General features: G+C 45.9%; 1 protein-coding gene across 2 annotated transcripts in view; it reads left to right on the plus strand.

Annotated features, from left to right (window-relative positions):
* The window catches only part of DENND2D (DENN domain containing 2D), a 33,603-nt gene that overhangs the window by 4,720 nt on the left and 3,794 nt on the right, over positions 1–25,089 (plus strand). The window contains exons 2-8 of one of the 2 annotated variants that reach the window (XM_081194743.1): positions 2,772–2,953; positions 6,732–6,844; positions 9,382–9,451; positions 17,764–17,841; positions 18,414–18,491; positions 23,303–23,451; positions 24,013–24,190. In XM_081194743.1, the coding sequence (XP_081050869.1) occupies positions 2,772–2,953; positions 6,732–6,844; positions 9,382–9,451; positions 17,764–17,841; positions 18,414–18,491; positions 23,303–23,451; positions 24,013–24,190 (848 nt within the window). Of the gene's footprint in view, positions 1–2,771; positions 2,954–6,731; positions 6,845–9,381; positions 9,452–17,763; positions 17,842–18,350; positions 18,492–23,302; positions 23,452–24,012; positions 24,191–25,089 lie in introns of both variants that reach the window. The other variant, XM_081194742.1, reaches the window with a different exon arrangement.

Raw genomic sequence — 25,089 nt, forward strand, 5'->3', positions numbered from 1 at the left:
TGAAATTAACCAAAACCGATCCCTAGCTGCAGAATTGCTGCCAAACCTGTTGTAACAAATGACGCAGGCTTTCTGTTTGCCCCGTTTCCTTTCTGGGTGCATTCAAGTGAATTTACTTCCTGGGTGGTGTTAATTCTTTATTCCTCCACCCAATCTTTCTGATGCAATTGTGATTTTTCTCTTTTGGGGGCTTGGACTCAAGCCATCTAAACTTTCCTGCTGCAATCAATCAGTCAAAGTGTAGCCTTATGAGGCTTTGCCCTCGGGTGGGAAAAATACTGCGCCTGGGAAAGGGAAGTGGGAGTCAACAGACACTCAAGGAATAGTTTCGGAGAAAAGGCTTTTATTTCTACCATCCATGAACTGGTAGAAGGAGCAAGTGTGATAGTCCACAAAAAGCATGCACGAGTTTCACAGTCCTGTGCACAAACATATATACCCCTTTCCAGTTCCCTCCTCCTTTCTCCTCCCTCAGGAGTCCTGCCCCATGTTGAGGTTCCTGAGCATGTACAGAAAGCTGTCTTGGAACTATTGTGGACTCTTGGCAGGAAAGGGGGTGAGGGGGTTTTCAGAGTGTTCCCGTTGTTTCATTCTTGTGCTTTGGCCTGGTTCCCGGAGAGAAAGCAAGTTGCAATGTGGTTCTGAGAAAGGCCTGAGAAGACATTGGGCTCTGTTCTCTACCTTGTTGCAATCTTTTTAGTTACAGCAAGCGGAATGTTTCTGATGCTTAGCTGCTGAGAAAATGATTTTGAAAAGCTTTAAGAAGCTTTGAGCCTGCTTGGGGGGGGGGTGACTTCGGGCCTAGGTGAGGTCACCTGTCCTCACCTTCCTTCAAAAGAAAGAAAGACTCACTCCTCTTTGCAGCGACCAAACACCTGTGCAGAGAAAGCTGTAAAACCTCAAGATCCGGTAGCACTGAAAACAATTGCGCAAGTCACCTGACAAGTGCTTTGTGGCAACCCTGGGACGTTCCACGTCCTGTAACCGTTTCTGAGGAAAGAAGCAGGTCCTGTTGTAAGACTGAATTTGAGATTTCTTTGGTTCAAGCTACAGCTTGCATGAATTTACCAAGGGATGGGAAGTTATGGGCTCCAAAGTACGGAAAGAGTCTTCTAGTGTGGGCTCCCCCCCCCCCCATTTCAGAAAACATAAGGTTATTTACAAGGCAGGTAAGTGTGCATTTGATGGGTCAATGATCATTGCTTAATAAGCTAGCTAAGGGAAGGATCCAGACATAGCAAAGCTTGTGGGGGATTTACAGCTTGAGCACAAAGTCTAATGAAGTACATTGGGGCTTAATCAGTAACTAGTTTTAGAACTGTAGCCTTACTCTCATATTTATGCTGGATCATGCCCCATTCTGTTTGTTCAAAGGTTAGCATTTTTGTGGCTGTTTGCATAATCTTATTCCGCTGAATTTGGCTCCTGATCCTAGTAGCATTCTGGGATGTGTTGATCATACTTTTTGCCCCATAGGCATTTCTGGCTTGGTGAACATTTTTATTTTTCCATTATTCCACCTTTCCTCCAAGAAGCTCAATGCTTCTCCCCCTCCTCATTTTACCCTGACTCGGCCATGTAACTCACTGGGTGGCCTTGGGCTAGTCACTGTATTTTAACCTATTTTACCTCACAGGGGTTGTTGTGAGGGAAGATGCATACACAAGTACAGTTGTATATGCATAGAGCCCCTTTTCTCATTGGTGCCAAAGATGTGGACCATGGGGGCGTTGACCAGTGGCATTGTGGGTATAGTCAGTAGCCTCAGAGGGGTCTGGTCCATTAGGGTGAGTGGAGCCAAGTACCTCCTGCCCCTGCCTGCCTTTTTGCAGGGCTGGCCCAAGACATTTTGGCACCTGAGGAGAACCACAAAATAGCACACACAGACACACACACACCAGCCAGGAAAAAAGGGGTGTGTGAAGATCTACATCCAGAACAAGGGGAAAACAAAATTATACATTAGGAGCAAGGATGGGAGGAGACCAGCAGCGCCCCCTATTTGCCACAAGGCTGCTGAGAAGAAGAGGAGTTTGGATTTGATATCCCATTTTATCACTACCCAAAGGAGTCTCAAAGTGGCTAACATTCTCCTTTCCCTTCCTGCCCCACAAGAAACACTCTGTGAGGTGAGTGGGGCTGAGAGACTTCAGAGAAGTGTGACTAGCCTAAGGTCACCCAGCAGCTGCATGTGGAGGAGCGGGGAAGCGAACCTGGTTCACCAGATTACGAGTCCACCGCTCTTAACCACTACACCACACTGGCTGAGGAGGTGGCAGTTCCCACTTCCAAGAGTTGCGCTGCTGCTGTGGCGGCAGCAGTGAATGATACATTCCTTGGAGGCCGGATCTGCTGCTCCTGTGCATTCTGATGCCCAAGGTGGTTGCCTCACCTTCCATCATAGGTGAGCTGGCCCTACTTCTTACTTACACCAGTCAGGAGGTAGCTCTGCCTGTCATTGGCTGTGGTTCCAGCTAGTGCTGGTCTCCCCACCTTCCTCTCCACCAGTTCCAATGAGCACCAGCCACCACTGATAGCCGTGGCCCAGCTTCCACCAATGAACACCCCGGAAGATACATTCTGAAGCAGTTGAACACAAATTCACTGTCTCCTGAAGCATTTGTTTTCAGGGCAGTGACTGTGCGCCCAGACCACTTTCCTTGCGCACAGGCCATCATCTGTTTGGTTTTTTCTGAAATGGTTATGTATCCCTCAAATCCTTCTGCAAGGAGGCCTAATTCTTGTTTTTGTGTCAATGTCATCTTGTGCAGCGGATGAATCCCGGGACGCACACCCTACTGAAAGCAAACCTGATATTGGCGAGAGGCCGGGAGAAAGAAGCAGCTTCCCCAGCTCTGCAGGACACTTGTTCTTTGAATATTTGGTTGTGGTCTCACTCAAAAAGAATGCTAAAGGAGATTATGAGCCCAAGATTACCTATCAGTTTCCAAAGGTGAGATACCCACCGTGATTCTTTTGCCAGATGACAAAACTGGAGCGCATTAGTGAGGAACGCTCCTCAGATATTATACCTTGGAGGGATGAATGCTGGAAGCAAAGCAGTGCCATGATGGCAGGTTCTGCTTCAGCCTTCCCTAACCTGGTGCTCTCTGTATGTTTCGGACTACAGCTCCCATCAGTCTTAGTGACCAGGGCCAAAGGTCAAGTAGGAGAAGGCTGCTGTACTCCAACCTCTCTGTTGTTTTGAGATGAGCCTATGCCCAGGCAAGTGTATGTGTGTATCATTTCAGAAGCTGAAATGAAAACACACAAGTTGGAGTGCAGGATGATTTTTTAAAAAAACAAAACAGAGATTTCTTCAAAACAGAGGGAAACTGGAATGTTGGGCCAGTTTTGCTGTTGCAATTCATGATGGCTGGCCCAAGCATTCCCTGAAAATGAAGGCAGGGGAGGGGGGTGCTGGAAAAAAATGCTGATTTGGATCCTGCATCTTTTAGATTCTCTTTGCCTGCCTTCCTCTCCAGTTCCACAGAATTTTGCCTGCATTGCAAAATTTTGCCTGCCTGTAAAACTCCAGTAGAATTGATTTATCTTTAGAAATGCAGAAAATCCTGCTAACAAAAACCAGTGCCTGCAGCAATCCTTCTCTTTTGAAGTGTCCCTCAGTGTTTTGCTTCATGGTGTATCTTCTCTCTATCCATTGGAGTTGTGCCAAGGAAAGTGCTCCCTTGGTAATTGTGAAAGTAGGAGGGATGCTGCTGATGGAGTGAGGAAGAAACATCAGGCCCAGCGTGTCAAGAAGGCATGAGAAAAAATATCAACATAAGTGGTCTCTGTGGCTGTGGAATATAATCCTAGGCCATCTGCAGGGCAAGCCATCTTTGTTGCAGCCTACATATATCTTACATATCTTTTAGACCTAGCACTGACTGGGGCCTGTGTCTGGGCGGTTCCACTTCAGACCGCAGGGGTTGGAACTCAAATGAGTGAATGCTCCTCCGTACCAAAATAAATAAATCCCTCCATGTAGCAAAGCTGAATGTCAGGAAGAAGAGTTCTAGATTAGTATCAGAAGAAATTTACTTATTATTATTGTGGAGGCACATTCTGTCTTGTAAACCCTTACCTGCAGCCTGCAGTGGCATCGATCAGACATGGACTTACTCCCTAAGTCACTAAGATAGGACAGAAATGACGTCGCCTAGGCCCACCTTCCTAGCTGGTGCCTCCAGATGTTTTGGTTTACAACACACATCAGCCTCAGCCAGCAAGGACATTGGGAAAGGCTGGTCTAGGCAGGTGTGGGAGCAGTGAAAAGAGCACACAGCAAATGTCCCAAGTGTGTTGGCACTTCCACACTAATCTCTGGGTTAAAATCATATCCTAGAAGATGAGGGGGTGGGGGAAAACGTCTTCAGCTCAGGGACTACATTCCCTTGAGGCAAAAGCAGGCAGAGCAATAGATGTGACTCTTAATTTTGTGCTGTATGTTACATTCCATCCATGTACATGTCAGAGGTTTCTGCTCACACACCTCATGCATCTTTCCATGCTCCTTCCAGGTATGCAAGAGGCATGTCACAGTTCAAGGGACACATTGCAGCCAGGCAACGGCACCCAGGGAGTATATGGCCTGTGGGAGGGGGCCTGAGGAGAGCTTTGAGGGCCAAGCAGAGGTCTACTGGCCTCTGGCCTGAGGTTACTCACCCCTGCTGTAAGCTTAAGCATCTCAATGAAATAATTTCCAGTTCATATGTGTGGAGTTGTATTTAAGGAGATGGCTTGTGTATTCTTTACCTGACTTTATCTAGCACTGCTGGACCAGGATTCAGTGCCACATTATATCTAAATGAAGCACCCTGACCGCTAGAGAAATGCAGGGGTCTTCCACAGAATCCCATGTTTTGCTCTACTGTCACGTTTTACTAAAATAGTTCTGCCTGATTGAAAAAATTCACGTGAGGCTGAAATCCTTGTCACTGAATGGGGTGGCCGGTCTTTGCAAAGTGAGCACAGAAAGAGGCTTATTACTCTTATTGTTGTACAAGATGCAACAGCCGTTCCGAAAGTCTGTGCCTCAGCGTTTCTTTTAAAAGCAGAATAAAACCATGTTCCTTTGTGGCTTCGCTTCATGCAGCCTGATTTCACACTGCAGCACTTTCGTTTTATCTGGGCATACCTTCTCACCACTCGGTCTGCATGGAGAGGAAAAGTACAGAATTGCTTCAGACTCAGATTTTCTTTTTAAAGTTATTTCATGCATGTGTCCTGCAGGCTGTGTAGTGACACAATCCACTGCTCAGTGTAGTATGTGAATTTAATATGTGACCTGCTTTAGGCCCAGGTTGACCTTTATGCAGACAGCTGTGCAGGTGCCCTTAAGTCCCATGCTCAAGTACTGCCTTGCTCAAGAGACTTTCAGTGAAATCACCAAACATCACTTGCAAACTAGACCCCTCTTCATTTCGCTAGCCAGCAACTGTTTTCCTCTGCAAAGTACTATCTGCTGCTAGGTTCCTGTCATCTCAGTCATAGAAACATCTTCAGTATGTATTTGCCATGTGTCTTCTTTTTCCAGGACACATCCTCTCTTTCAGGGGTAAAATTTCTGTCTGGGTGGATTTTTTTAAGTTTGCCAAAATGTCTCTAGCTATGCATTCTGGATGAGACCTAGACATAACTGGTGGCTGAAGACTTGCTTTCCTCTTCTCTTCTCTTCTCCTGCCCCCCTCAGCAATATATTACAGCTTCTGTAGCCTACATATAATAGGGGTATTTTGCTCTTCAAAATATGGCAGCCCTAGTATGGCTATGTAAAGCTGTCTTATGCTGAGTCAGATCATTGAGCCGCTATTGTCTTCTTTGACTGACAGTGGCTTTCCAGGAAATCCAGCAGAGGTCTTTCCCTTCATTTGCAATCTGACCACTTGGCAGGAGGAAGCCTGTTTCCTGAGGGTACAATAGGATATTTGGTTAAGGACCTCCACCTCAGTCAACCTCTAGATAGCCAATCCTTGCCAGTTTTTGCCTTATCCCCCCCCCCCCGAGTCAGGTGGTCTGATCTTTAAACGCTTGTCACAAAATGAGAGTAAGGGGTTGGGGGGGGGGTGATCCCATCATGCCACACCGGCCTTGTCAGCTTCTCAGTCCGATGTGTGAACCAAAGAACAGGCTGCCATGTTAACGGTGCAGTGTGCTTCGTATATAGGTAAAGGTACCCCTGCCCGTACAGGCCAGTCGTGTCCGACTCTAGGGTTCTGCGCCCATCTCACTTAAGAGGCCGGGGGCCAGCGCTGTCCGGAGACACTTCCGGGTCACGTGGCCAGAGTGACAAAGCTGCTCTGGCGAGCCGGCACCAGCGCAGCACACGGAAACGCCGTTTACCTTCCCGCTAGAAAGCAGTACCTATTTATCTACTTGCACTTTTTAAGGTGCTTTCGAACTGCTAGGTGGGCAGGAGCTGGGACCGAACGACGGGAGCTCACCCCGCCGCGGGGATTCGAACCGCCGACCATGCGATTGGCAAGGCCTAGGCGCTGAGGATTTATCCACAGCGCCACCCGTGTCCCGTGCTTCGTATATATTCTCTTACAAATCCCTACCGTGGTAATCCTATTTTTGGCAGTGTAATACTGAAAATGCAATGAATGAATCAGTGAATCAAGTAAGAAAGTAAGCAAGCTAGGCACTTCATATTTCAACAGAAATCTCCTAAGTATCATGGGATAACTTCTTTCATCTCTTTTTTTGCTTTTTTTTTCTAATTTCAGCGTGAGAACTTGATGAGGGGACAGCGTGAAGAGGAGGAAAGGTTGCTGCAGGCCATTCCCCTTTTCTGCTTTCCTGATGGCAATGAATGGGCACCGCTCACAGAGTTTAACAGGTAAGCGCCGTGCGACTTGTGAGTCAGCAATGGACTAGCGCTGACTAAGTGCTACATACACATGATATACGTTTAAACCACATTTAAAGCATGTGGCCTCTCCCAAAGAGTACTGGGAACTCATGGAACTACAGTTCTCAGCCACCCTTAAGAAGCTAGTTTCCACGATACAGCTTTAACTATATGGTGTGTCCTTCAAATTGTATGTTTGTGAGCAGAACCTTCTTTTCGAAATTCTGTAAAACCACCTGCTCATAATCGGTGGACCTTTATAATGATGCTTTATAATCCTGTTTCTAGTTTAGCCAGCATCTGTTGAGTGCAGAGAGTGTTTTGTTTTGTTTTTGCAAAGGGCTGATGTTAAACTGTCATTGTAATCTCTCTCTGCAGATTGTGATAATTGATTATTTTTGCACAATCTCTTACCATTCTCTCTGATGACTTAAAATCATGATAGTCCTCCCTTAAGACAAAAACAGATGCTACATTTTTCAGTGTGATAAAAATCTTAGAGTTTCCTCTGCCTCTGAAATGCACTGGCCACACATAACAAATGTAAAAGTTTAGTTCTGAGTACCTGCTCATTTTCCCCCCTTCTACACAACTTCTGCATCTGACTGCCCTAGTTTTGAGTAAGCCTTTGTTATCTTTCACTTCCCTTCACAGGAAGGGGTAGTAATGCTTGCCTGTTGCAGTGCAGTTTGCTAAGGGAAGCTGGTAACACCCGTAATTGCCTTGAAAACGTGACCTTTGTATGTTACCCAGTTTGCGTTTATAACTTAAAGATCTTCAGGGGGATACTGCTTTGCTGGTTTCATTCTTGTAGTTAACAGGTTCATTGGAATCACTTGTCATAAAAAAAACTCCTGCTTTCCATGCCACTGCTCAGCTTATGTTCAGAAGAGTGAGGCTGCAGTGCAAAATCGTAGTTTATGCTTGCAAGAAATGGTTCAGATGATCTGTTTGCTCCCAAAAATGTTGCCAACCAAGCAGGAAAAAGAATACACTCTTATCTTCTGCTAAGTGGTGTGAAGGCACTTCTGGGGGAGCGGGGCATGTTTTCCACATGTTTGGGCCAGTCATAGAATCTCTCTGACACGTGGATCGTAAGGTTCCTGAGTTATTACCTGAAGACTGTATTTGCTGAGCCCTGAAACATTCAGAGACTAATTAATCTTGTCTGCTCATAAGTAAGCCCTATTGAATTCAGTAGGTTTTACTCACAGCTAAGTTGGGTGAGGATTGCAGCCTGCTTCCCAAATCTTCATTTAGCGTATTTTTCGTCCCATAGGACGCTCCGTCCCATAGGACGCACCTAGTTTTTTTGGGGGGAAATAAAGGGGAAAAAATTCCCTTTATTCCCCCCCCCCCAAAAGCAGGTCGGGGAAACAGAACCAGGTCGAGGAACAGCGGGATGGTGGCGCTGCGCCTCCCTGCTGTCCCCCGAGCTTGTGGGGCTGGCTGATGTCTGCCCCCGCGAGGGGCGCTCTGCATCAGGGCGCCCCCCCTGCGGGGCGGCAGGCTGCTATCCACAGCGTGGGGAGCCTTGCCGGGAACTCCTGCAAGGCTCTCCACGCTGTGGGTGTCTGCCTGGCGCGGGGGGCGCTCTGCTTCAGGGCGCCCCGTCCGCCGGGCGGCAGGCTGCTATCTGCAGCGTGGGGAGCCTTGCCGGGAACTCCTGCAAGGCTCCCCACGCTGCGGGTGTCTGCCTGGCGCTGGGGGCGCTCTGCTTCAGGGCGCCCCTTGCGCCGGGCAGCAGGCTGCTATCCGCAGCGTGGGGAGCTTTGCCGGGAACTCCTGCAAGGCTCCCCACGCTGTGGGTGTCTGCCTGGCGCGGGGGGCGCTCTGCTTCAGGGCGCCCCTCGCGCCGGGCAGCAGGCTGCTATCCGCAGCGTGGGGAGCTTTGCCGGGAACTCCTGCAAGGCTCCCCACGCTGTGGGTGTCTGCCTGGCGCGGGGGGCGCTCTGCTTCAGGGCGCCCCGTCCGCCGGGCGGCAGGCTGCTATCCGCAGCGTGGGGAGCCTTGCCGGGAACTCCTGCAAGGCTCCCCACGCTGCGGATGTCTGCCTGGCGCTGGGGGCGCTCTGCTTCAGGGCGCCCCGCCTGCCGGGCAGCGGGCTGCTATCCGCAGTGTGGAGAGCCTTGCCGGGAACTGCAAGGCTCCCCACGCTGCGGATGTCTGCCTGGCGCGGGGGCGCTCTGCTTCAGAGCGCCCCGCCCGCCGGGCGGCAGGCTGCTATCCGCAGCCTAGACATCCCTGCCGGACCTCCCGTAGGGCTGCCTAGGCTGCGGGTGTGTTCCTGAAGCCTGGAGAGCGAGAGGGATCGGTGCGCACCGACCCCTCTCGCTCTCCAAGCTTCAGCAAAAGCCTGCATTCGCCCCATAGGACACACCCAGATTTCCCCTTCATTTTTGGAGGGGAAAAAGTGCGTCCTATAGGGCGAAAAATACGGTAAGTAGCCGATTTTTTCTGCTTTTCCCCCATACAATAGTTAGCAGACTGGTTAAACTCTTAAGTCTTTTATTCTTTTTTTACAGTGAAACCTTTTCTTTTGTTCTCACCAATGTTGATGGAAGTAGGAAGATTGGCTACTGCAGGCGACTGTTGGTGAATATTTCTTTTACTACTATTTTTAAAATGTTCCTTTTAGTTTGTTGTTTAGGCCGGGGGGGGGGGGGCTGGCTAATCCAAGGAGCTCATGCAGTTTTTGCAGTCAGGCCCAACCCCGCACTGAGTTTGTAGTATGCCAGAATAGGCATAGTTTTTCATATTGACCAATAGTTGTAAGACTTACGAAAGAAGGAAGTTGCTAATACATGTATGAATCCAGTGCCTTAGCCCCAGTCCTTACTGAAGTGCCAAATCTGTGCTTGGGTGTTTACCACTTTAAACTGCAATTGGGATTCACTCCCCTCTCTAAGCACAAAACACACTGATCACGCTAATCTTGGTCAGTACAGGAAACATGATCCAGTGTTGCCCTGTTGCAAGGTGGCCATGAATCGTGATCTGCGCTTGTTAAGGAGGTCTCAGTGTTGAAATTGCAGTACCCTAGTACTGTTCTTTAAGGAGTCCCCAATGCCATGCCCAAGACAGTCTCACTGCTCACTCAGGGAGGGAGGTGGTTATGACAACAGCAGGATCCCTGTTCTGTGCCAGATGCCCAGTACCAAGTGTTCATAGTCAAATGGATTGTATCTTGGACTGGGCATCTGGCAAGGAGGAGAGGATCCCTAGGCACTACTACAGCAATCCCATCTTCCCACCCAATGACCATAAGTTGCTCTTGTACAAAATAACTGGCTTGAATTGACTGGGACCAAAAAGGTTTTGCAAGGTCTGGATAATACATACCAGCCGGTCAGCTTATTCATCCTTGAATTCATCTATAGTGATGCACTACTTTGTACTTCTTTCTAAAGATGTGATTTAGGCCCTCAGATTTCATTTAGTCCTAAATTCACTATCAGAAAACAATGTTGATAAATTCAGCATGTGGAGCTCCCAGAGAGAATACGATGGACAAATGCATTAGTTTAGCTGTAATGGGATTTTTGTTTCTGAAGCCTAGCAATGCAGACAAGGGCAGAGAGTGTGATGGAAATTCTTGACTCTGCAGCAGGGTGTTGGATGAAGGAACTGGGGCCTCTCCAGGGCATGAGAACTTGTCAAGTCCTTGTCAGCACTGGGCTATTGCTGGATTTGGCAGGGATTCTATGAAAACCACCAGATTCTTCCCCAAAATGTACAGAGCTTTAATGAAAGAGCATTGTCAGGTATAAAAAAGAACTTACACATTAGAGGAGAAAGGCAGAATGAAAGTCAAGTACTTCTTTCAAATGATAAAAACAACTCAAATTAGTAATAATAGTAGTGATGGCAGTAGGAGAGTGGGCTAGACTGCCAAAGATCTGGGTTGCTTCTCCATCACAGGCATAATAATAATAATAATAATAACAACAACAACAACAACAACAACAACAACAACAACAACAACAACAATAATAATAATAATAATATAATATATTGTATACTGCCCTTCATCCAAAGATCCCAGGGCAATTCACAACCTTCTTTTTATATGAACAGACCATTGCAAAATATGTGCCCTTATCCAAGCATAATGTTACGACTTTTATAAAATGCATCATGGGACAACTGTCTGCTGCTGCAGAGTGCCTAGCATGCCCCTTGCCCTTACCACAGTCCTTTATCAACTTAAAAGTTGATAAGGCTGTTATTTTGCGGAGGTGGAAAAGGTTCCCCTCCCCCTCGTGTGCAAGCAGCTCTTTCCACATGAGTAAAAACACCCACTGTTTTTTAAAATTACATTTACAAATAAATCATAATGGTAAAGGGTCTCGTGGGGTCCCAGCCCTGGTGAACACTTACCGTATTTTTCGCTCTATAAGATGCACTTTCCCCCTCCTAAAAAGTATGGGGAAATGTGTGTGCGTCTTAGGGAGCGAATGCGGGCTGCGCAGCTTTCACCGATCCCTCTTGCTCTCCTGGCTTTGCTTCGCTGGACAGGTGCTGCACAGCTTTCCCTCTCTGCGCAGTGCCCCTTCAGTGAAGCGGCAGGAGAAACGGAGCCCCTTCCATTTCTCCTCCCACTTTGCTGGAGAGGTGCTGCGCAGAGAGGGAGAGAATATTTTTTTTCTTGTTCTCCTCCTCTAAAACTAGGTACGTCTTATGGTTGGGTGCGTCTTATAGAGCGAAAAATACGGTCCATAGAATCCATGCTTAGAATGGAGCATTTGTTAGGTCCCTACCATTATGTAGGGCAGCCTTCCCCAACCTATTTGGCTGGGGCTGGTGGGAGTTGTAGTCCAAAACACATTGAGGGCACCTGACTGGCAAAGGCTGTTCTGAGCTATGTCATTAGTGCCTTTAGCTTTAAAAATATGTGACTGTGTAAGCATCTATGGTGTGTGTGCCTAGTGTTGGACCTCTCAAAAGGTAGAACTCTTGTGTTGGAGAGAGGCTGGGGCAACCCAGCCAGATGGGTGGGGAATAACAACAACAACAATCCTCAGATCACCTCTTCCAAATAAAATAGGAAAAACGAAAAGCAAGAATCCACAATCACATTTAGGTCCTGGTTGTGGCTAAGAGTTTTGAGAGGGGAGGAAAACAGCCTTCTTTTTGAGTGACTTGGATCCACTCCATTTCTGCAGAAATCAAAAATGACCAGCCAGAGCTCTGCACTGTATGTTACAAAGGACGCTTGGATCATAGTCAAGGCCCTTTGCCTCTGGAGACATCTAGGCTTACATTCCAAGGCAATCTGATGCAAATTCTGGGGCAATTTCTCAGATAAATGAAACAACAACTGATTTTTATTTTTTTTAAGCGTTTGTATCAATCACAGCACAGTTGCCCTTGAGTTGCTTGCGGCTTTATGTTTATTATGTTTGTTCCTTCAAGGGAACAGTGGGAGGGTAGGGGGGGCTTTGTTGTGCAAAGAGTTGGACAAACACACACTGGGATCAAAATATAAATAATTAGCTTGAAGGATATACAGCCTGAATAGACAAGACAGACATAGAGGGGGAAGCAGAGAGGACCAGCAGAGACTGCTGGTTCAGGCAGCTACGTATTTCTGATCAGGGGTGAACAAGTCAAGGTGACTAAAGTATTAGTTTGTTTTTTAAATCCATACACAAGGTGGGATTTTTCCCTAGCAGCAGATAAGGTAAGAGCAGAGAAAGAGAGAGGCAATGGGAGGAGACACCTTCCTGATACCAGAATCACTGTTGTTCACCTGGACATTATAGAGACAAGTCAGGGGGGTGGTGAGATTGGGGTTGTGTGAGCATGATGACCGGGTGCTGGATTGGCTCCGTCAGGGCATGGCATATATGCCCATTCCAGGTTGGCTGTTGAATCTTCCTCCATCAGGGCTCCTGCTACTGCAGCTGGCACTCCCACAGCCCGGATTTCACTGCTGCCTGCCCCCCCCCATCCAGTTAAGTGGTGCCAGTTCAAGAGTGCACCTCCATGGCACTGGCTGCTCTTGGTTGCAAGAGTGACCATTTCTGGAGCACTCCCTACGTAAGTTGAAGGGAAACCTTGGCGGTGTGGTGGTGATTTTGGCATTGGCCCAATCTGGATCATGCCAGTGATGGGGGGAGGCCTGAGGCAAATGTAGATGGAGCATGGGCACAAGTGCGCTCCCACTCCCCCCCCCCATCCTCCCCTCCTGTTTCCCCACTTACTACCCACATGAAGTCAGAACGAAGGCGGCACATAACCTCCAGTGCCACAGTTTCTCTATTCCTGCTGAAGATACAGAGCAGCCAGAAAGTAGGACAGGAAATCAGAGCCTTCATCACTGGTTCTTTAACTCAGATGATAACAAAGGGACAGGCTTTTGAAAGATGTGAGACTCCAAGTCCCAGAGGGCGGGGGTGGGAAGCAGTGAGCCCTCAAGTAAGGGCTGCTGTGAATAAGGCCAGAAAAGGCCTCTTGACCACTCTTTGTACAGATGAAATGGGGGTCTTCACAGCTACCTCCACCCACTGTTCAGCCTTAGACTGAACAACCATCATTCATTGTGATGTGTTCCTTTTTCAACACAAGAGAGTGTCTGTTGTCTCTTTTTGTTCTGCAGGGACAGTTGTTTTTTTGTCCTCATTTCACTTTCACGTAAACTTTGTGACCTCTTTGAGGAAGCCTCTTTTGTGCACTTCCTTAAATTTGAGGTGGTGAACTGGAATATTCATATCTTAAATTAACCTGCACTGCCTTTCTTCCTTTGCCTTTCAGTTTATTTTGAATATTCTTAATATCCACCTGTAAATGGGAGATGTAGATGATAAGAGCTTTCTCTTTGCTTGTTTCCAGTTAGCTGAAAACAACACAGTCTACTAGTTTAATTCCCCTACAAACTGATTCATAGCAGTCTGATTCAGAAGTGAGTTTGTATGTTCTCAGAAGTTTACATGTTGGCATTGTGTTCGCTAGTGTAGCCAACACCTTTGTTTGGATTGTTTGCTCTTTTGACAAGATATGCAACATTCAAAGCTTACAGTCAGATTTCATTGCTCTTAGAAGTACAATGAAAACTGGCTGCAAACTGTGCATGTCGTAGATCAGGGCTGGACCAAGAGATTTTGCTGCCTGAGGCAAACTACAAGTCAGCATGGCATACATGCCCATTCCAGGTTGGCAGTTGAATCTTCCTTCAACTCCTTCCCTGCACCTGAAGACTGCAAATTAGCTTAGGGGATGCAGGCCAGGCCACATGGCACACACAGCTCTTTGATCACCTTGCCACAGCTCTAAGCCCTGAGGCAGTTTCCTTCCTCTGTCTAATGACAAAACCAGCCCTGTATCCTATACTGTTCTGAAGATGTTCTGGTTAACATATGAGGCACGCTATGTACTTTCATTTCTGCATGTCAAACAGTTCCAGTTATTTGTTAATAATAGCATTTTTGTGCACGTGGAATCTAGACTCACTTTAAAGCAAATTGATTTCTTATGTGTGATTGGAAGCTGAATTGGAAAACTATCACAGATTGGGAATCAGTATTTGTCGTGATAATGTCCAACATTCAGATTATCTTGTACATTCTTAAGAAGTACCATATTTTTTGCACCATAACACTCACTTTTTTCCTCCTAGAAAGTAAGGGGAAATGTCTGTGCGTGTTATGGAGGAAATGCCTACGGGTGGCATGCCTACGGATTTTCCTCCTCTAAAAACTATGTGCGTGTTATGGTCGGGTGCGTGTTATAGAGCGAAAAATACGGTAATTTACTGAATGAATGAATGTGTTTGTGCCCTACCTCTTAAGATACAGACCCACACCAAGGAGATTGTAACACACACTCACACAAAGCCAATCAATACAATATCTCATATAAACAATAAATTTTAAAATCACGGAACAGCCTGCAACCCCTCTCTTAATGAACCAAATGTGGCTGTTTCATTTGCTGTGGCTGAAGAACCCATTGTTGCCTAGTTGAAGGTTGGTGATCTGGTTTGAATCCTTCCCCCAGAGGATCTCAGTTGGAAAGATGAACTCTAGTCCTGGGTAGCTCAGTTGGTTAGAGCGTGGTGCTGATAATGCCAAGGTTGCAGGTTCGATCCCCATATTGGGACAGCTGCATATTCTTGCATTGCAGGGGGTTGGACTAGATCAGGGGTCTGCAACCCGCGGCTCCGGAGCCGCATGTGGCTCTTTTACACCTTTGCCGCGGCTCCGGGGCGGATACTAGCGAGGGGAGGAGGTGCATTGTGCGCCCCGACACTCCCCACTCTGGCGGGCGCTGTACTGGCTGTGACGTCGCATGGCGTCGGTGCGTGCGTTAGTCACGCACCGTCCCGACATCACCTTCCCGCCCGCCCGCTACATTGTAAGGGGCATGTATGCTGGTCACTGCATTGAAAGGGGGCATGTACGCTGGTCACTGTTTTGAAGGGGAGTGAAGAACACACACACACACAAAAAGGTAACTTGTTAATTTAACGTTTATTTATATGAGGAGGAGTAATTCTGAGGGGTCAAACAAAGAAATAATAAAAAAGTGACAAAAAAGTTATTTTTATAATGATGAGTTTTGCGGCTCCCATTTTTTGTTTTTTTTCCGGAAACGGGTCCAAGTGGCTCTTTTTGTCTTAAAGGTTGCAGACCCCTGGACTAGATGATCCTTAGGGTTCCTTCCAACTCTACAATTCTATGATTCTTGGGCAATGTACTAGCTGTGTCTCAGTTTTTGCATCCGTACAGTGATGTTGAAGCTTTAGGCAGAAGTACCTCCTTTCACTTCCTGTGACACAAATACTTGGCTCCTCGGAAACCTGATTTTCTCGCTTGGCATGCACCCACACCATAACACTTCGTGAGGACAAATGAGAAAGTGTTGTGTGCATAAGAATTTCTGCATAATAATTACAGGGCACAACTTTCCAGCTGATAAAGCTTTGATGTTAGTCAGGGGAGGAGAGAGAAACACATACACATCTTTCAGGGCAAATATTTCAATTGCTGCTTAGTTGAAAAGTCAACAGGAAGACTGAAGGCCTTGAAAGGTAAAGAAAAAAGAAAAGAAAGAAAAGCTGACTTTGACGGGTTTTTGCTTTATTTCATATGTTAACAGAACTAGTCATCCCATAATTCCTCCATCAACCCATGGAGACCTGTGGAGAGACTCTTTAAGTTAATCTACAGGACTTCACAGTGAACACTATTGCAGCAGATATTCTGTGGTTCTAACTGATGTTGATGTTTGCTATTTGTATGTTCAGAAAACCACTCAATAGAAATATTTACAAAGAAAAATCCCAAAAAGCTGAAGGGACAGTTTGGGGGGTGGGAAATACTTCAAATGTAGTGATTCAGAAGAAGGGGGAGGCAGTTGGATGTGTGACCATAAAGAAGGAATTGTCTTGAGGCCAAACAGGGCATGACATTCGGGGGGGGGGGGTCACCAACAAACCCCCACAACTGGGTGTGTGGTTCTTTAAAACATACCATAGAAGGGGGCTGAGCTTCTGCCTCCTTACTGCCTTTGTAAAAAGCCATTTCCCCCCTCCCAGTGGTATTCTGTGTCCACATATAACCCACTCCACACACATAGGGAGAAAAGTGGCTGAAGCGGGGCTTTAGGAGAGGTGTGTAGGTGAGGGAAATGCTTCACTCCAACCGCCAGCCCACGCTACCCTTTAAATCTGTATATTCACATTCCGTAAGGCTCTTGTATGACTCACTTTGAGTTGTGCCATCATTGCTCCTACCTGTGTTCTGAGGAAACTCCAGACTCAGAACCAGGGCGTGTGCCCAGGGAAGCTTTGCTTGTGCCTGTTTCAGTGCTTTAGTGTGAAACTGGAAGTTCTGGAAGCAGTGTCGCCCCTGCCTCTCCAGCCCCCAAAAGTAGGTATCTCGTTGCAGTGCCCTGGACTTGCATGCTGATTTCTCTTGATTTGTCACGTGGACAACCAGGAAACCTGCCATGGTTGTGTCCAGGTGCTATGTCCTACATGCAATGACAGTTTGCTCTCACTTGGCAGCACAAGTCCTATGCACGTTTTACTCAGAAGTTAATTAACTTAATGCAGCTTGCTCCGCAATATAGGTGGGTTTGGGGCTTCAGCCTCAGCATGTCAGGGCTCCAAAAGGAAACCCCACTCAGATGCCTTCTGCCCAGTCAATATTCATCCATGCAGAGCTGTTTATACTTGGTCCCTCCACAGCTTAGGTTGTTTTCTATGGTGACAAAGAGCTTAACCATCTGTTCACCATCCGGTTTATTTCACATCTACTAAATTCTCATGTCTCAGGCTGTGGGTAAGGGGGGGGGGGAGGAAATCACTTGAGGCTCATTTTGTGTCATAAGGATGCTTCATGGAAATGCGCACTGTGACTTAATCAGGACTCGGCTAAATTTAGAAATAAACTGTTTAGTTAGCTTATAAAAAACCAGGAGATTCCCCCTCTGTTGGCATAGTGAAACTGCATTGCTTCCTGTTGCTAAACCCAATTTTCAAGTTCCGTGGGTGATTTTCACAAAACTGGGTCATCCAGAATTCACCTTTCTTCTGTGTTCAGTGAGTTAAGCTGGTGTCTTCTTGATCTTGAGAGAGAGCAGGAGGGCGTTCAAACTGGTCTAGTGTTCGGGGCTTTCTTTCTGTCCTTACCATCCTAGAGGACAAAATGTGTTCCATCTGCTGCAGAAAAGAAGAAATACACCCCACCCCGAAGAGGCTTGTTGCAAATAGCCCTGTATTTTTGCTTTCACCACTCCATAACCAACAATTCAGTTTAGGGGCCTTGAAAGTTGTGTTTAGTGACTTAAGCCGCCTCTTCTTGTTGCTATAGGAATGTTTTTGTGTATTTGCATACTATAAACATGCAGTCTGAACATGACGTTTAGTGGTGGTTAACTTTTGTGCAAAATGATTTTTTCAGCCATCTGGACGAGGTGCACGTCTTCCAGAGGTTTACTGCATTGTAAGCTGCCTGGGTTGTTTTGGCCTGTTTTCAAAGGTAGGAGTTCTGGACTATCTCTCCCCACACCCCAGTCATCCCTTTTACTCTTCAGCACGTACAGAAAAATAGATTTGGCTCAGAATTGCTTGTTTCGTTATTCCATGGTTAAATCTACCAACTTCTGGTATTCCCCTTATGAGGAACCAGTACAAAGAAAGAGGCTCCATCTCACCTAGATGACATGCCTTGTAATCCCAAACCTATTGATCAGTGGAAATGTGCTCTGCACATCATTATTAAAATTAAGAGCCAGTGTGGTACAGTAACCTAGTCATAGGAAGTGCTGCCACTCAAGCTTCCCAGTCCTGCAGAGTGGTTGGGAGGTTGAGATGCCCTTAGAGGAGTTGACACCAAGATGTCGAAGATGAAAGAAGCAAAATTAAGTTTTGTGCATCATAATGTGGCTTCCTTGCTGAGAATTCTCTTTCTTTGGTAAGTCCCTGGAGGGGTGCGAGCAGATTCGGAGTGGCTGTCAAGCGTCTGATACCCTTCTTTTTTCCCATTAGATTTTGGATGAGGTGGAGAAAAGGCGGCAGATCTCTACAGCTGTCATCTACCCCTTTATGCAGGGTCTCCGGGAATCCCCTTTTCCAGCACCAGGGAAAACGGTCACCATTAAAAGCTTCATCCCCGACTCAGGGACAGAGGTTTGTAGCTGCTGATAATAACCTCAGCTGGTTCTATCATGACTAGTAAATACCGTATTTTTCACCATTATGGGCAATAATTTTGGGATGATTGGAAGGGCCACAGGTTTCCCACTGCTGCTCTAAGATCTCAGAAATAGGCCTTTCATGTCACAGACTAGCTGACCTTCATTCCACCTGGGCAGGTGATGGATTGAATCTGTATGCAAAGAGTGTGCTCCACTACTGTCATTCAGGAGGACAAGAAAAGACTCCTAGGCTATTAACAGTTGCATAGGAGAGGGAATTTATGTAGGTGTAGTTTTTATTACAGTCGTACCTGCCAAAAACACCCTGTCCTTTATAACTACAGTGGTACCTCAGGTTACATACGCCTCAGGTTACATACGCTTCAGGTTACAGACTCCACTAATCCAGAAATAGTGCTTCAGGTTAAGAACTTTGCTTCAGGATGAGAACAGAAATCGTGCTACGGCAGCAGCAAGAGGCCCCATTAGCTAAAGTGGTGCTTCAAGTTAAGAACAGTTTCAGGTTAAGTCTAGACCTTCAGAATGAATTAAGTACTTAACCTGAGGTACCACTGTATTAGAAATCCAAAATCTGTGACTGCTTCTGCATCTACCTGCCCCATTAGTATTGCTTGTCTGATGATAACAGCACGAGTGGTTTGGATTGATATTGGCATGCTGAATCATAGTGCAAGAAATTCCCTACAATGGGATGGGAAAGTGGTTTTCTACTTTGTAAAAAGTCTCCAGATACAGTGGAGGACAGGACTTGTGTACATTTTAATATTTGCACAGATTTGGGCAGATGTAGATTCCCTCCTGCCGTACTAGGACATGACAACAGCACCTACCCAAATTTCCTCTTTGCTGCAACCATGAAAGGTGTAAGAGACCTGCCCTCTAATGTGTCTGGCATCTCTTCTAGCCCATAGCAAGTTTCCTCCCTAGGGAGAGGTCCTCTTACTTAGAAATATTAGTTAGGTCCTCGGCCACAAAGCGTGACTTGCCTTTCTGTGCTCTGTGCTAGTGAGTTTTGACTTCCTGTTATGATGTCAAAAGTTTGTTTCTTTTAGCTGCCAGAGAATGAAATTCTGGTATGATTTCCTGGCTTGCTCAATGTTTAAGGCAGCTGGAAGAGTTAGATAGTGAGTGCAGCCTGCATTTTCCTCAAAAGCATCAGCGTCTTTTCATTATCCTTAAATGGGCATAGCAGTATGTTTCCACCAGACACTTTTCAGCTTGACTTTTATAGAGAAGGAGAAACTGCGCACAGAAAACAGATTATTTCAGCAGTTACACCCTTGTGGAAGTGCCCTTGCTGGCTTTTGTGCACATGTATAAACCTCCTCTGCAGGATTTTGCTCAGGAAACCAGTTCCTTGTGTTTGCATTGCAGACTTTGCTCAGGGAAGAGCCAGTTTCTCATCTTTGTGGTGGAAGCTGACCCTAGGGCAAGACAGAGTGGCTGGAACGACGTTATTGTCACTAAACGACATTTTCTCACCCCATTACAGGAATAGTTGTGAAATGTTTTAAAGAATGATTCTGCTTTTTAAAAACGAGAATGGGGGAACAAATGGAATGAACTTCATTGTGCTTTGAAAATAAATTTTAAAACCAGATAATTTAAAGCATGAGAAGTGGGAAAAGGCCCACCTACTCCAGCCTCCTGGTCTCATAATGCCTAAATAGATGCCTGTGGGAAAGCAGGGGCTGAGCACAGCAACACTCTCCTTACCTGCAGCTCATAGCAACTGGTATTCAGAGGTCTCCTGATTCTGACAGGACAAGCAGAGCATCTTCCTGCTGCACACTGCAATGTCAGGAGGAAACAGAACGGCGATGGAAGGGCAGGCAAACCTGCAGCAAGTCCTGTATGGTGTATATAATATGTACTTTTGGACCTACCACACAGATTTGTCTTCTCTGTGCAAATTGTCAAAAAGCTTTTTCTGAGTCCATGTGGCTTTTTTCTGGCCCAACAGAGGTATAGGCAGCTTTGGCTGGGATTACTATGGTCTATTTTGTATTTTGTTTTATTTTAACAAAATAATCATTTATTAATTTGTTAGCCCCCAAAAAGGAGCAAAATAAATAAAAAGAATATAACATTATAACCCATAAAGCATCACAGCCTGAAAGGACAAAAGTACAAAGATACAGCACAGCCTCAGAGGGGTAATAAAGTATTAACTCCTGCAAAAATTCCCTTTGCCCATAAAAAAGATATGGAAAAATAAACTACAGTGGTACCTCGGGTTACATACGCTTCAGGTTACATATTCCGCTAACCCAGAAATAGTGCTTCAGATTAAGAACTTTGCTTCAGGATGAGAACAGAAATCGTGCTCTGGTGGCGCAGCGGCAGTGGGAAGCCCCATTAGCTAAAGTGGTGCTTCAGGTTAAGAACAGTTTCAGGTTAAGTCCGGAACTAATTAAGTACTTAACCCGAGGTACCACTGTATTCTCCACCTGTGAATTCCATCATTTTTGAGAATAAAGCTTCTATAACATCTTAGATGCACCATGTTTGTACATGCTGATGGCAGCGAGCAACCATGTACCATGTATTCATTTAAGAAATAAAACCGTGCCATGTAACAAAACAAAACAAAAAGCTCATTCCAGCTCTGCCCTTTAGATGCTTGTAGTTTATGAGATATCTTTTCAAGGAGGGCAATTTGCCAAACTTTAAAGTACCAGCAATCCAAATTATTAAGACTGAAGGACTTCCAGGATTTGGTAATAGAGCCCTAGGCTGCTGTTAAGAGATGAGAAATAAATTACTTGCTTTTCAGACCCTGTTCTGTTTCCATATACAGGTTCAAAAGTGTCAGGTGAAATGATGGCTTAATAGTTAGTTTAGTTATCAAAGAGAGAGAACACCTCATTTCACATTTCTGCCACTTTTGAGCAGGCCATAGTCTCTCTTGTATGTTTTTAGTGGGCAGCTGAAATTAAGATCTGGGTTTTAACTACCCACTCCTGTTAGCAGAAGCCAACACAAGGACTGTCAGTAGCACAGCAGAACTTTGCCCGCCCTTGCCTCCTTCTGCACTCCCACCCTCCCATCTCCCCCAGATCTGCTCTGGAGGGTCAGGGGAACCCCCAGAACGGTGCAGGAGAGGAGAGAGGGGAATGTTGCAGAAATGCCTGCGCCCATGAAATGATTTCGTTAGGACTACGCTGCATTCCACCCTAAGCTTGCAAAATAAACAAGAATAGTTAGTTCTGCCTGGAATCAAGCATTTGCTTCTTTGCCTTGGCTGTAGTGAGTCACTTGCCGTATGGAAAGTCCAAAGGTTACCGAAGCTGTTGCACCACTGTTGCCTTTTGAAATAATGGATTATGGACAAATGACAGGCTTAAGAGGAGGAAATAGATGTGCATTCCACTGGTTTTAATGGGACATACTCAGAAGTAAGTGTGTGCATGTGACTGCAGCCAAAGTTGGCACAGTCCTCCTTGCTTCCTGGCTGTGTCTCTGCTCTCCAGTCAGTGATGATGGCCGATGGGCTGCCTCTAGACATTGACTGATGTTCCTGAATGGCAAGTAGCCTGTGGAAGGATATGTCCGTTTGGGTTCTCAGTTTCTCATTTTTCCGATCTGAAATTCAGTTCTCCACATTTCTGCAGCAAATTGTAATTATTATTTAAATCCTTAGGAAAATTAGTCAGCTTGTTTTGTTTAATTTCTTCCAATAAACACACACACACGGTTTTCAATAATGTGCACCTGGTTGCAAGCAATTTCCCCAAATATAATGGACTATTGTATGGTATTTTCACAAAGATTTTTAATGTACATTTTCTTGGGATCATTGCACCTCTAAATTCAGGTAAGTTCGAATTTTGAATGACAGCTGTGCTTTTTTGCATTTTGCTTCAGAAAGCACAAATTTGGCAAATTCAGTTTGAAATGCAAACTGGATTTCTCCACCATCTTTCATGGCAAGCAAAGGAGGTGGAAGAGGTGTTAGCTACCCCATTCACACCAGTTCTATTCCACTTGGGAGATGCTCTTTTAAGCCTGTGCTCTGCCTCACAAAACCGCAAGTGGTTGAGGCCCACCCTGTATGCACAGCTTGCTCTTGTTTTACCTATTAGCTGTATCCTGTCAGGTGTTGTGTGTGTGTGTGTATGGCCCTGGCTTGTTGGTTGTCTCAGCTTGTGTATTTCAGACATGTGTGTCTTGTGGTGCCACTGGTATAGTAGGAATGTTTGCACACTGCCCTCTGCAGGCGAAAATTAGCATTATAGTATGGAAGTAAATAAAATATATAAAACTGTTGTCTAAAACAGGAGGCTACAAGCAGCAGCAAGCCTGGAGCTCAAGTGCCGTTCCTTCTCTCTCTTCCCTGGTGTAGCTACAAGGAGATAAGAAACATTTAAGCTAATTGGATTCTCTTACTGTGTCCAAACTCATGGGGACTCTGGTTTGTTTAAACTAACTGAGAACGAATCTGGATAATAAATCACAGTTTGATGATCTTGGTCTATTTGAACAAGCCTTAGTTCTCCCGAGTTCAGATGTAATGTAGAACTCGAGCCCAAGACTCGCTGCTACTTGTGCACATAATGCAAAATCATAGTTTAGTGTTACATTCAAAAATGGCATTTAGGTTGAATTCTAGGGCAGTAATTTTAGTTGATCATAATGATTCCTCTTCATTGAGTAGCTGGAGATAGTGTGTGTGGGAAACGGGGAGTGTTTTTTTGTTAAGCCTATGATACAAAATGTACCCACTCCTGTCTACATAGATGAACATAATCATCCTGCCATATCTTGCTTTCTTCCTCACAGCATATTGAGCTAACACGGCCTCTGGACTCTCACTTGGAACACGTGGAATTTCAGGCCCTCTTTCAGTGCCTCAGTCCCGAGAAGATCCTCCAGATATTTGCCTCTGCAGTGCTGGAACGGCGGATAGTATTCCTGGCCGAGGAACTCAGGTGAATACCTTGGCTTCAGTCTAGGCCGAAAACGAATTGCGCTTCAGCCCCACTGAAATCAGTGGGGTGACTTTGTTGCTTGTACTGTCAGGAAGTGTAGTGATTAGTCAGAATTTCTTTCCCTATTGGCGTAGATTGGGGTGGAGGATGACTGAATGTGGCCCATCTAGCCACTTTGTTTGGCCCTCTTTACTGGCGCTAAATGTAGTAATGAAATAAGGGTATTTGTGCGCCATGTTCAATTGATTTTGGCCTGGTGCGCACCTAACCTTTCTGAGTGTTTCTCAGTACAGTGGTACCTCGGGTTACATACACTGCAGGTTACAGACGCTGCAGGTTACAGACTCCGCTAACCCAGAAATAGTACCTCTGGTACTATTTGCTTCAGGATGAGAACAGAAATCGTGCAGCGGCGCAGCAGCCGCAAGAGGCCCCATTAGCTAAAGTGGTGCTTCAGGTTAAGAACAGTTTCAGGTTAAGAATGGACCTCCAGAACGAATTAAGTACGTAACCAGAGGTACCACTGTAATAATCTCATCAGCATTATGACTCCCTTTTCAGCTCCCTTTCCAAGTGCATCCATGCAGCTGCAGCTCTTCTTTACCCCTTCACCTGGGCCCATACGTACATCCCGGTGGTTCCAGAGCAGCTTCTCAGCACCGTCTGCTGCCCCACACCCTTCATGGTTGGGATCCAGAAGCGCTACCTAGACGAGGTTCAGGAGCAACCCATGGAAGAGGTACTGTCCTTCATGTCTCTGAGTAAGGGGAAAGTGGCACTGAATGGCAGGAGAGCAAAACATGACTCTGTATTGGGGGCTATTGCAGCACCAAAGATGGGAATTCGTGGTGTCCGCCTATGTCCTCCTCCTGGCAAGGCTTCTATTCTTCATCACTTCCACCTTCATGTCCAGTTCCATGTCATCTTAAAGGCTTGGCATGGTCATTTGGCTCTCATAAAATCAATGTTGGTTCTTCCATCCAACTGCAATGCGCCTAGATTTTGTGTGTGTGTGTGTGTGCAAATATTTCACTTTGGCTCCTGGTTTAATTTTATGATGGTGTCAGTTTACACCTTTTGGCCTGACTCAAACCCCTCAAAGGAACTTGCATCAAAACCTTGAAATAAACTAAAGAAACCCAAAACCACAAAATCCTCAAGGACTACTTCTCTCCATATGAACTAGCCCAGATCCTCTGGTCTTCATCAGATGCTTTCCCCCATGTGCCTTGCCAGTAGTAGGTACAGAGTGTGGCCACACAAGAAGGGGCCTTTTCAGTGGTGCCCCCCAGTGCAGTCTGCGGGATATTCTACTTGGGGAGATGTGGCTGACACCGTCTTTGTCAGTCTTTAGGTGCCAGGCTGAGACTTTTTTGTGTGCTCAAGCTTTTGATAATTAATTTGGCTTTTACAGTGCTGTTCATATTTTAGCGGGTTGGGTAGGACTTACAATATTCTACTGAATGTCTGTTTCATATACTTTCTATTGTTCATTGTTCCACACTTTTCTGGTTTTGAACTGCTTTTATTTGTTGTATTAATATCTTGTCAAGTTGATTTGGGACTTTTTATTTTGTATAAAGTGACTAATCAATGCAAATAATAAAAATTAAAACTCCCATGATTACTGGGCATCAG

Source organism: Podarcis bocagei, assembly GCF_964188305.1.
Source record: "Podarcis bocagei genome assembly, chromosome: 5".
Classification (NCBI taxonomy): domain Eukaryota; kingdom Metazoa; phylum Chordata; class Lepidosauria; order Squamata; family Lacertidae; genus Podarcis; species Podarcis bocagei.